Source organism: Micropterus dolomieu, unplaced genomic scaffold (genome assembly GCF_021292245.1).
Source record: "Micropterus dolomieu isolate WLL.071019.BEF.003 ecotype Adirondacks unplaced genomic scaffold, ASM2129224v1 contig_8774, whole genome shotgun sequence".
NCBI lineage: Eukaryota > Metazoa > Chordata > Actinopteri > Centrarchiformes > Centrarchidae > Micropterus > Micropterus dolomieu.
This window is the reverse complement of record NW_025737760.1, coordinates 1-12,564: the sequence shown is the minus strand read 5'-3', so window position 1 is coordinate 12,564 and position 12,564 is coordinate 1. Positions and strand designations below refer to the sequence as shown.

Sequence of the window (12,564 nt, the reverse complement as noted above, 5' to 3'; positions counted from 1 at the left end):
TTCCTGCACAGCCACAGGGACCATCCATGATGCTCTGTGGGGCATCCAGCAGTAAAGGCTTCATACCTTTCGCACCGCCTCCTGCGCTGAGATCCAGACCAATCAAGCCTCATAAATCCACAAAGCCTTGTGGGGCCTGCCAAGTACCCCAGTGTGGTGGGCAGCGTAAGAGGTACACGCCCTCCAAAGACAAGGCTGCTGAAAGTAGTCAAAAAATATTTACCTATTGCCTAGCAACTAGGAAGTCCACCACTTCAGGTTTTGAAGGTGTTGTGTTCAACAGTTTTGAACACTTCAAAAATGTAGTAGATGAGGAACTCAAAAAGAAAAAAAAATAACAACTAGAGAGCCAACTACATCTGCAAATACATCCCCCAAATCACAATAGCAGATTTCTGAGCTATGGTTTGGACCTGGTTCAGACCTGGATTAGACCTAGTTTAGATTTTGCCCTAGTTTGGAGTTGATTTAGACCTGGTTTAATCCCAGTTGTATTTACCTAATTTGGTCCTGGATTAGACATGGTGTGGGTTAGTCAGAATTACCTGTGCACAGAGATTTACATGTCCTCAACATTATTTGCACTTTGTGGGTTACAATGTAATTTAATTTGACTAAAATATAATAAGTCATATTGGCTACAATATCTGCCTCTTATCTGGCATCAAATCAGACAGTGGAAAAAAAGTGAGTTAGTGAATGTAAATATCTGCTTAACATTGCATACTATTGCACTGCATTACCTCATTCCCTTGTATATATTGTACGTATATTGTGTATTGCTCAATGTGTACATGTATAAATCTTATAAATATATATAAATATTTATAAAAATCCTGTAAATAATAACTTATTAGTAACTAATTTGCTATATTTTCTGCTAAATTACTTAATAATTAATGTTAATTCTATTGTTTACCTTGTTACCTGTGTTATTATTATTGTTGTTGTTTATTTATTTCTGATATGTAGATATACAGTATATATATATTGTTGAACAGATAAAAAAAAAAAGAACGTTTCCAAATATATGATTCCTCTCACTGCGGTTTCCCCATTTGTCCACTAGATACAGCTAAAGACTGTCACATGAAACTGTATTGAGTATAACAGAGGCTGAATAACTTACTTAAAGCCTTTTTCTAAAATTACATTAAGGCTCTTTTATGTGTACATTTTACATGCTCCCTACAGGGCGAATAGGGCCTATAGAGTGAATAATATCTCAGATATGAGCAAATTACACTTTGTTCAAGTAGCCTAATATAGTTTCTTAGATTTTTTCAGTGATCTTGCAAACATTGTAACTAAAAGTCTCAAATTTATTTGTAAAGTGCATCCATTCATAATTCAAACAGATATGAGCAAACACATTTGTTACATTACTTGTTTTTTATTGTTTTAATTGAAGCATTATGTTTGTTACATTACATGACAGACATCATATTGTACCCAACCCTGCTTAGCTTGCAAGATCGGACGAGATCGGGCGTGTTCAGGGTGGTATGGCCGTAAGCGAGAGGAGAGTTCACATGAAGGTCCTTTATAGGTCATGAACACCTGTTAACATTTACACACAGAGATGAGAGAGGCGTATGTTTGATAAATTCTGGGCAGGATTACAGTGATACAATTTCCCCACATGAACATGAATGATAAAGACTATTACAGCTGAGGAATGTAAATAAGTAAATTACTGTAATTTTTCTCTTCTTTACAAACAGCAGAAGGCACTGCTGCTTCTTCTTCAGTGCAGACGGCTTGTCAAAGCAGAAGAGAAGAGCATAGAGCATGAAAATGATTTTTTTCACCACTGAAAATATAAATACATAAAATAGACTGGTAGAGTCTTGCCAAGAATACAAACTTCTGTAGAAATCTGTGTGGCAGACGATGATGGGTTGGGTAGTGAATTCACTGTTGGAGTGGCAGTAAAAGTGGAAACAAAAGAGGGAAAAGTGTGGTGTTGCACCACTGTTCAGTTATTTAAATGGGAGAATGCTCTATTTTTTTAAACATAAATTAACATAACAGCGACGACTTAAAGGCCGTTTCAGTGAAATGAAAGATAACAAGGAACTGATCAAGGGATATTTGGAGAGTACTCACATATGGCTGAATTTAAAGGAGCTATATATAAAAAAAAAAACATAGTTAAAACATTCACAATTGAACTCAAATGATCAACACAACATGCTAAATCACAGTCACGTTATGTCAAAGACATCTATGTATTATGTTTCAGAGATATCTACTGAAGTGCTGTCTCATACCGCTGCTTACCTCAAGATGCGATAGTGTCAATGTCGAGTCTGTCAATGTCGCCCTCAGTTCAACAACACCGAGGTGGTTTTCTTGGCACCTGGCTGCTCAGCCTCTGTAGGTGGGCATTGACTGATGTTCCCTCTCGTTCCTCTCCTGCTGTGTCTTTGGGTGCATCCCTAGTCTGGTAATCGCCTCCACCATTCCCTCAGTGAGATGCAACAGACCTGGGCCCCGTTTCAGAAAGCGGGATTAGTGAAAATTCTGAGTATGTTGGGAAACTCTGGGTTTTCTGTTTCAGAGAGCGAGATCAGATAATCCCTACATCAGTAACTCCGGCAACTTATCCTGTGAACCTAACCTCCTCCAGTGGAAGATAGGTTTACAGGATAAATTGGAAAACCGTCAGTTTCTCTCTGACTCCTCCCCTCTGGTAAATGATGAATGAGCAACGCTTACTCCTGCGTTTTAGAGCCCATCATAGTCCGTGTTGGCACGCATTCATATTTCTAGCTCCACCCGAGTAAAATGGAAGCTCTGGGTGCTTCTCAAGTCTCTTATATGTCGTTTCCTCGCTCCTCGCTTGAACCGGAAGTTGTTCCGCTCCGCCATCTTGCAGGCCGTCCCAAAACTCTTATTTGCGCTCCCAGGAGCGAGGAGCGATCTCTGAGGAGCTATCAGCGAGGATACACCAGTGCATCCTTCGCGGAAGTCTTTTACTGACCGACACGCCTCCTTATTGGGTAGCCTTTGTATTGATTGGACGCTGCAGCTGATCGGCCTGATCTGATACATCAGGACAGATAATATTAAACTAAACTAAAAAGTGTATCGCTGCAAAGTCTTATATTTGAGTTGTTTTATGATTCACTGTCTTGTTAAAATCTGTGTTCATTGTAGGTCTGAACAACAAAACACAACTTTATTTAGGCTATTTATTAGAAAGATCTTTTGTTTTTTAAATTTCTCCCATCAACTTTTATTATGGAGACAATTAAAGTCAGAGAGAGTCGGAGAGTCTGTCTGCAAGAAACATGTCTAAAAGGGTAGCCTCAGGGCTGGACTGGTAAACTGGCATAGGCTACCGGCCAACGAACTTTTAGGGCCGGTGTTGTGCCGAACTCTGCCTGCCTGCCGAGAATTGCATGCACCTCGCGAGTGACAACGGTCATTTATGCTGAGAAAAGAAGTGGATGCAAATCTCGGCAGGTAGCCTACAAAATTTGTTCTGACGAATTATGCATCCACCTCTTTAGGTCCTTTTCAGACACTTTGCTGTGCTCATTGATCAAATGCGGTTATCACCACATATTTACTGAATGTCAAGGAATGGTACTTCTACTAAGTGTATTAAAATATTAAAGACTCTAAACGTTCATAAAATATATACTTCGAACCATTTATCACCATTGATGAAGCCCACAAACAATATTATAGCGTTTAAAAGGCAGTATTTGAAGGTGCATGCAATTCTTGGCTGGCAGGCAAAACTCGGCATAACGGTGTTATGTAAATTATTTAGGCTATTTATATAGGCCTAACTGATTTAAAAAAATGCTGCATAGGCCTATACTGACATTGGGCTGGCCCAATCACATCTCTTACTACCCCCCCCCCCACCCCTCTGCTCGAGCTGTTTCTTGTGTTGTGGGATTGAACATTTCATCAGTATTTCCTTTTAAACTAAATTCAAATTGATTAAGCTAATTTATCATTAAAGTGAAAAGGTGCCACATGCACAAAGACTTTAGGCTACTTCAGGCATGCCTGCATGTATGTAGACACAGCTGGGATTAAATTAAATGAGAAAAGTTGATCTACGGGAGAAACATTTCCTCGATAAATTGGTGCAAAAAAAATTTAAAGGCCAAATTTTTCAGGGGGAGGACCCCCAGACCCCCCCTAGTTACTATTATCAGTGTTAATTATTATCTGAAAATGAGACAGATGTAGAGGTCATTTACTGTTGCTTTACAGACGAACTTTGGGTAGGCAGCAACGGGGGGGGGTTTCTCATTTCTCCTCGACTCCTCGATCCCATAGACAGTATATTACTGGACGAAGCCACCCCGCTGATTTGAATGGAGAGCAGTGAAGCCAGTTTTGGACCAATAAAATACTACTACAGGGCCACTTCCTGTTGGCACCAGCGTCTACTGCGCATGATCGCATGGAAACACCGTAATTCAAAAAACAGACATTTTTCTGGATTGTGAAGAAATGATCTGTAGCCTTTAGTGCCAAAAGCTCCTCCTCAACTCCTCAAGCTCAATGCAGCTGAGGAGGAGACGCGAGGAGAGAGGAGTCGAGGAAACGGGCATTTGACGAAATGAGATGTCCTTTCCTCGGAGCCGTCATTTTAAAGCGACGTCAATTAAATCTGACCTGTTGCACAGCTGCATCATCTGTCCACTGTTAGAGCTGTGATCTCTCTCAGAGCAGCAGACCAGCTTGTGGCACTAAAGGCTACATATCATTTCTTCACAATCCAGAAACATGTCTGTCAACATTATAACATGTAGAAACATCTCGAGGTTCCAATAAACATTATAGCATCTGTTGAAAACAGTCGGATTACAGCAGCATAATCATTCACTAGGCTACACAGTAGACTAGACCTACCACTTTTTTTCGGTGCGCCTTTTGTCTGTAAACAGTAGATCATTACAGCCCTCAGCTTGATGAGATGAGTGTTTCATAATCAGTCCCTTTACAAAATGACACAGTAACATTTATGTAGTCCCATTTACAGCTGCCATCACAGGACTCTACTGTTGGAATAACGTGCAGACTACATGGGTACTATTACTATTATTATATTATTATATACCATTATTTACTTTGATGATTAGAAAGGCTGCTGTCAGTCATTTAAACGTTTCCATCGGTGAAGTAATGTCACAGCAAATATCCTGGGACAAAAGAGAAAAAACCTGTAGTAATAAACTTGACAGGACAGAGAGGAAACAGTGACAGGAAAATGCAGTGCGCTTGCGTACACAACAGGGTGTTCAGGGGACCACCGAGAACGTGACCTCCTACAGGCTTATTAAAAACCTGGGCTTCACTGAAGATCCCTCATACAGATAAACCTGGTTTAGATTCAATGATCTTTAAAGTTGCTCTCAGAATGATAGCTAATAAATGTGCCTTTGTAGCGTGTAAAGGGGAAAGGTGAAGTAAAAAGTTTCGTAAGACATTAAGGTGAAAAAGCTCATGCTACTGTTGTACTTCCTGTTTTGGTTCACTTACCTTAAACTGTAATAATCTGCTTCATGGACAGGCGCTTGCAGTGCTCTCTTCACAAATCTCTTTTCAGAAAACGCACTTGATGCATGACTGGATGTGAAATGAAAAGAATAAAATCTTAATGTAACTGATGTGAATATTTAATCCTGCTCTGGTGCTAGGTGTAAATTAAAACTCGTGGCAGGGCTTCAGGTAATGCCAATGCTCGTTATTGAATTCTCTTTTCAGTTAACAATTTGGTCAATTAAAGGTCAAATATAATGAGAAATCGCCATCAAAAGTAATCACAGCCCGAAGTGATGTCTTGAGACTATAAATTAATCAGTTAGATTTGAAATTAAAGATGCAAGCAGCGACGGCCCCTGCCATACGTCAAAAGCAAAAGTCATTGATCTCAGCTCACAGTAAGCTCAAGCAGGTAGATTGTGTCCGACTTGACGGCGCAGTTTTTATTTCCGCCCCTGCAGTCACATGCAGCTCACTTTAAGACTATCAAGTCGGCGAAAGTCAGCCACACTTATCTCGAACGCACCTTATACGTTATGTCTCAGTACGTTGAGTGTGGAAGACGTCGTTAAAATTTTATTTAAATTGCGTGATGAGTGTCACACAGCGTTGACTTCCTGTTGCCAGTAGCTGTCGGTACCACTATAAATGATTATTGGCTTGCAGATGTGTTAGGGGCGGGACAGTTATCAAGCACATAAATTTTTTTTGCAGATTTGAGCATGTAAAGTTACAATGACTTCCTGTTTCACGGCGAAGCGTGGGACTTCGCCAGAACAACTTCCGGTTCAAGCGAGGCTCGAAGAGTGAGCAAACGAAAAATAAGAAACTTGAGATGCACCTTGTATTATCCCCGGATAGTCGGAGCCGCTGTAGATCACCTCGGCACTGTATTCCCGGTAGTCAAATTGGCCCTTGTCGGTCTCGTCGGAGGTGTTCGGCCCGATTCTTGTGCTGCTCCCCGCCAGCATTCCCCGCTGTGTTCTCTTTGCCTCTGGCCTAAAAACCTCCTCCTGTTAGCAGCAGTTAGCAGATACTCTGGTAATAAGCTGCCCCCTATTTGTTTGGAGCATGAATTCAACAAACTGTACCTTTAAAACAGATATAATCCGACTCGACTCAAGGTGACGAAAGTCCCCCCCAGTAGTTCTGGGAAATGAAGGAAGAAAATATTGCAGCATGTGGAACAAACAATTTAATATAATTACAAAAGTTAGGCACAAAGCTGGTTCACAATGTATAAGGAATATAGCAGAATAAATACCATGCTGTTTTCTTATAAATAAGCACACTTGAAAAGCTTTGACCTTCCTGCTATTACAGTGTACAAACTGATGTTTGGGGGAAGATGAGCCCAGAAATGAGCGGGTGTTTGGCGAATAACAAGTAGATGCAGAGCCTCCTGTGGTTCTTCCACTGAGGTCATCGCAACATAAAGTCCCTCATCTCAGGCTCACTTTAGGAGTCCGCATGTTTTATGACGTAATTTCATCTTATATAAACACTGACATGGTGAACAGTTTGTGGAAACACAAATCATTCCCTACAGCACAGCAAAGTCCCCCTATTGCTGACAGTCTGAGAGTGTGTTACAGAAACTTGCTAACTTGCAGATCCTCTCTTGGACTCCTCCTAACTTAAGACAGGAAGTTTCTGTAATTTAGCCCCTGGCTCATGTGGAGAAAGTGGTGTGTTGCTCAGGACAGCAACATGTTTCCCTGGAGAAGAGAGAAGGAACGTTAGTGCGATGGATCAATAACCTGTCAATAAGACTGATTTATCACATACTTCTATGACGGGGCGTTCTCTTTGAAAATGACGACAGTGACCGAAATGATTAGTCTAAGCTTTCCACACATATTGTATATTTCATGTTCATATTCATGCTACAGTGGTGGTGAAGGGTTAATTGGTTAATCCTGACCCCATGTAAAGTAAATGCCTCATTCAGGTGAGACTACTGGAAAGACATATTTGGAGGGTTAGTGCTGTTGACACGTCTCCACTCAGACTAACCTGAATTTTATTACCTATCCATTCAAAATTACAAGGTATTGAAATTTATAAGTATACAGAATATTAATGAAAAGAAAATAATATTGTTATTTAAAAAAAACAAATCATAATTTGACACCATTACTACATATAATGGATGATCTTTTTGAAAAATAATTATGAAATATAGGGAGCAAATTAAAACCCCTTTAAAAAAAATGTCCTTATTCAAACTATTTTACTTTATTTATGGATAAAGGGTGTCACAGGATGTACAGACTGTAAGTCCAAATAAATATTTTTTGGATATATAAATAAGCAAAGGAAAACTCCCGCACGCTGTCTAATTTCCAAAGAATATATTAACACAACGTTTCGGTACTAGACCTTCTTCAGGCAAATGGTGTTACATACTGAGAAGCCACCTTTTATAGGAGGTGACTTATTTGAAATTTCATTGGTAGTTTACATTATTGAAGTATGAGATGTATGAGAGTTTTTTGGTCCTATTGTGTTTTTTTGGGGTCATATGTCCTATGTATTTATCTAGTGTTATGTTTATTTGCTATTTCCTCTAAGTTATTTGTCTATTGATATATAAGGCACCGGTAAGATTTGCGAGTATGTCGATGTATGAGTGCATTTATTATATTATTCTGATGTATATTCAGTATACAGATATCTACATTCATTTCATGGAAGTATGAATGAATGTTTTGTAATGGCTGCCTGATTTGATGAGGAAGTAGGTGATTGGTGTAGACAAAATAAGTCACCTCCTATAAAAGATGGCTTCTCACTATATAACACTATTTGCCTGAAGAAGGTCTAGTACCGAAACGTTGTGTTAATATATTCCTTGCAAGTTAGACAGTGTGCAGGAGTTTTTCTTTGCTTCGTTTGACTTTTTTGTCCCCCTCCAATGCACCTGTCTCCCGTTTTTGAGGTGCGAAGTTAATTACTGTTCTGGATATATAAATAAGACTTGCCCAGGGAGCACCGGGGGCCTGTGACAACAGGCTACAAGCTAAATGAATTGCAGAATGAATCTATATCAGAACATGTACAAAAAACATATTCATTAATGAATTTAAATCAGATGTTTTAAACAGCTCTGTTATTATTCCGAAACACATAAAGAGACCTCTTCAAGAGATTGTTAATGAGTATGGCGGCTGATTACTAAGTTTTAAGTATCTTTTATTAAACACATGAGTGTATGAGTAGGTACAGGTCAGTACCTGTGTACAGCCGCTTCTTTCCTCTGCTCAGTCTTCCTTCTTGCTTTCGATAAGCTCCTGGGTCTGCTGGGCTAGCCTCCTCTTCTCAGCCTGCTCCTTCTTCAGGGCCTTCTCTATTTTATTACTCTGGTAGATCTTCACCCCGGCGAACGCCAGACACAGCAGCAGTGTCTTTAGGGCCAGGATGTACAGGAGGAGGGGGACATTGTCCAAAGCCTGAGGAAAGATTGTGTTTATGTTAGAAACACAGCTGCTCTAACTGTTTCCTTTTGATCATTTGTTTTTCTTGCGGACAAACTTTACCAGTGAATGAAGGGAAAAGAAAGCTCTGGAACAGTCAGGGATGCTGGAGAACATGTTTCTCATCTCCAATTGATTGGTGTGGCCTAATAATCACATATTCCAATGATGTGATCCACCAAATAACACTGCAGGATATTCTGTTATCATCAACGATGTAATCTATGATAATCACACTTCAGGATGTTCTCTTACTAATGATTAAATTTGGAGTGACAAAGATCTGGTTTATTAAAAACAGCAGAAGTAGCCAGCTAGGCTGCTGCAGAAGTAAACCATCATGAACAAATCCACCACAAACGCGTGGTGATAAAGGGGTCACTTTTAAAATAAGATTATTATAGTAGCTTTGATGGTACTAGGGTTGTGTCTCAAAGCGATATATCGCCGATGAATCAACCTCTAGGTCCCTCTTCAGAGGCCCCAGCTGTCCAAATGGGAGATGGAAGTTAATTTAGTCACAGAGAGAGGAGGAGGTGTGTGAAAGGGAGAAGCAGCTGCAAACCGTGTGCATTCTGGACTTAACAGTTGTAACAGTGTATCCAAAATTTCATTCAGAAATTGTACAATGTTCAAATTGCTATGCCAACTGACCCAAATTTAACACAAAGTTTAGGTCAAGACGTTTTCATTATCCCTACAGAAAACTCTTTAATTCGTCTTACATCCAGCCAGTCAAGTGGAATTTATTTCAGTTATTTGTAACTGTTTTGTTACAACTGCCTCAGAATGTTGTTACTTATCTGTATATTTAACAACTTAATTACTAATCTTATGTTTATGCAAATGTTTTGTTGTTTTTATGTCACGCTTGTTTCCCATCCCAATAACGCCAATTTGAATATTAATGTTATTCTCAATCTATTAATAGCGTACGTACGCACTTCCAACCGGACTGTAGCAACACACAGATAAGCAGCACACCCAGAACAGAGAGACGGTATGACAGATAAAGAAAGTGTTTAGCCACAACTTCGACCTAAATGTGAAGTTGTGACATATTATGCGACACACGCAAACTTGCTCAGCTAACACTTAGCAACGTCAGCATTATGCTAGTGACAGCTGAGACAGCATACGGTTTATCCAAAAAAGAGCCAAATACAAAACATGCCCAAGGTATCTATAAAAGAATACATCAGAGCTTATTTACCTTCCAGTTGATCATTTTAGCTTCTGTAGTATTGAAGATTCTTCTTCTTGCGACAGCCAAAATTGTATTAATGCTTCTCACCAGGAGGCGGGGCTTTAAGTGACGAGCCAATCGCAATGCAGTCTCCGTATGACGTAATCTGTGCTGCATTCAAATCTGATGGGGCAATCAGTCTAGCACATGCTTGAAGGTTCTAGTAGTCGAGAAAAAGATGCATAGATACTTTCATTAATCATCAGAAAAAGGCTTTTTGGAGATAGTGGAGGTGTGGGTCCCTCGCCAGAATGTGCTTTCTTAGCATATTCAGATTCATTCTAGATAGACTCATAGCTTGTTCCCTAGCAAGTTACTTATTAACGATTATACTCATAAACCACTTCACGAAAGTAAGGAAAAAACACTCAACAACCAAGCACCAAAATCACAAATAACACATGACCAAACCAGTGACTTGATTACAAATATGAATGTGAAATCGGGGCCTTTTTAATTAATTCAGACGTGTCTTGTACGTTACATTCTGAGTCTAAGTGGATACAATTCAGTAGCTCTGATTACATACCCTAATATAATCTAAAACAACCACAAAACAACTGCGGTAAGATAGAGGTGATTTTTTGAAAATAGAGAAATAGGGTACCTCTCTACTTACGTCCGTCAATTCTACCGGTTGCTTCATTTGAATGACGTGGCAACTTTCCATTGGTGGGAGGTCACAGTGCACGATGCCTTCTAGTGCCGTCGGATAAACTCATAGGATAAACCTGCAAGAATACATCATACACACTTACTATCCTACTATGTGTGCCAACACAACTTGATACAAATTTCTTAAACTTCAAATCATAGAAATATCACTATATCATATTGTGTACTTCAATATATTATATAATTGCACAAATATACTCAGACATGCGTAGTCACGGTGGCCGAGAGGTTAAGGCGTTGGACTCGAAATCCAATGGGGTTTCCCCGCACAGGTTCGAATCCTGTTCGTGACGAGCTTCTTTTTTTTGTTTTACATTATTGCTTTGACCGACAGCACGGCAAAATTGTATGTTTCCAACGCCAGCGGGAACTTCCGGATCTCAAAAATGTAACCAATAGCGTAGGGAAGTGCCTTAAACCTGCATCCTTCTAATGGACAGAAGAGGGCGACACCAAACACAAGTAAGCGGTTGGGTCTCGTTTTGCAGCCCGTCAATTTTTAAATACCGGTATTTTTTATGCTGACGATACAGTCTATACGATAAACGGAGCAACTTTTAGAGCTTTAGTGGCCCCGTGTATCATCATCTTAAATCTAAATTTAAGCCATGGGGTCTAGTTTATATTTCGGTAGGATTACAGCGAGTAATCGATCCAAAATAATAAAGCGATCCAAATAATCCCAATGTCATAGCAAAAGTTCTCCGTGGCCATTAAACCCCGGTCAAAAGTTTTAGGGACAAATACATAATCGTAATCATATAACTAACCATCACAAACATGGCAACAAACGGACAAGACAGTAACGTTACTGACCTATCGTTGGTGCGAAACAGCACAGGTAACGTTGCTCACCTATCCAGCAAAGCAGTTGTTGGTTTTCATTCCTTTCAAATCTAGAAGGTTTTTCCAGCATTGAAACACCTCACCGATGTTAACACGGGTCCTCCCCTTGCCTGTTCAGACCTTTTCCTCTTCGGCTGTTTCCCCGCCATCTCTCCTTCTGGACAGGTCCTAGAATCCCGTAATGAGTCCAGCATGTTTGACTGTACCGGTGTTTGCGTCTTCATCTCTGCTCCATACCGCCACCTGTTGCTGATTGGCTGGAGCAATGTTTTGGGGATCACAAGGAGTCACTTTGTTTGTGTTACATTTACAGACCCACGACTGTGTAGGAAAATAATAATAATATAATAATAATCTTTATTTGTAGAGCACTTTTCAAAAACAAGTTACAAAGTGCTTTAACAAGTGTAAAGACAATAATACCCAAGAGACAATAATACAAAAACAATAAAAGATAAAAGCATGAAAACATTGAAAAGACTAAAATACATGTTTAAGATAAATATAAAATTTGTAAAATAGAATAAAATAAAAGGGATAAAATAAAGTCAAATAAGATCGGGAAAGGCTCTCCTATAAAAGTATGTTTTAAGAAGGGACTTAAAAGAGTTCACTGACTCAGCCGACCTGATTTCCTCAGGCAGGCTGTTCCAGAGCCTCGGGGCCCTGACAGCAAACGCTCTGTCCCCTTTAGTTTTCAGTCGAGACTCTGGAACAGACAACAGACCTCTGCCCGAGGATCTCAAGGTACGTGCTGGTGTGTATGGGACTAAAAGTTCAGAAATATAACAAGGCGAGAGGCCA

General features: G+C 39.8%; 1 protein-coding gene, 1 long non-coding RNA gene and 1 other non-coding gene across 8 annotated transcripts; 1 reads left to right on the top strand and 2 right to left on the bottom strand.

Moving 5' to 3' along the window:
- Positions 1-1,382: 1,382 nt before the first annotated feature.
- Positions 1,383-6,592, bottom strand: LOC123965162. 6 transcript variants are annotated; one of them, XR_006823636.1, is made up of 3 exons: positions 6,359-6,592; positions 5,515-5,601; positions 1,383-2,489 (listed from the first exon to the last, which is right to left on the bottom strand). It is a non-coding gene; the product is annotated as an uncharacterized LOC123965162 (long non-coding RNA). The 6 variants fall into 6 exon arrangements; XR_006823635.1 differs by lacking the exon at positions 6,359-6,592 and adding an exon at positions 5,915-6,348; XR_006823637.1 differs by lacking the exon at positions 6,359-6,592 and adding an exon at positions 6,044-6,348.
- Positions 6,593-6,697: 105 nt separating this feature from the next.
- Positions 6,698-10,963, bottom strand: LOC123965161 (small integral membrane protein 11-like). Its single transcript, XM_046041729.1, has 4 exons — positions 10,847-10,963; positions 10,207-10,399; positions 8,754-8,969; positions 6,698-7,235 (listed from the first exon to the last, which is right to left on the bottom strand). The coding sequence occupies exons 2-3, from the start codon at positions 10,354-10,356 to the stop codon at positions 8,781-8,783; spliced, it is 339 nt and encodes a 112-aa protein (XP_045897685.1). The 5' UTR covers positions 10,357-10,399; positions 10,847-10,963; the 3' UTR covers positions 6,698-7,235; positions 8,754-8,780.
- A 162-nt stretch (positions 10,964-11,125) lies between these two features.
- On the top strand, positions 11,126-11,207 carry trnas-cga. Its single transcript has one exon. It is a non-coding gene; the product is annotated as a tRNA-Ser (tRNA).
- Positions 11,208-12,564: the final 1,357 nt, after the last annotated feature.

What these genes read in the sequence shown, in the direction of transcription:
- LOC123965161 (XM_046041729.1), bottom strand. Translation starts at nt 10,356, where the DNA reads ATGCAGCACAGATTACGTCATACGGAGACTGCATTGCGATTGGCTCGT. An exon ending in CTAAAATGATCAACTGGAAG is followed by an intron (nt 8,970 to 10,206) that starts GTAAATAAGCTC and finishes ATCTTTCCTCAG; the next exon opens with GCTTTGGACAATGTCCCCCT.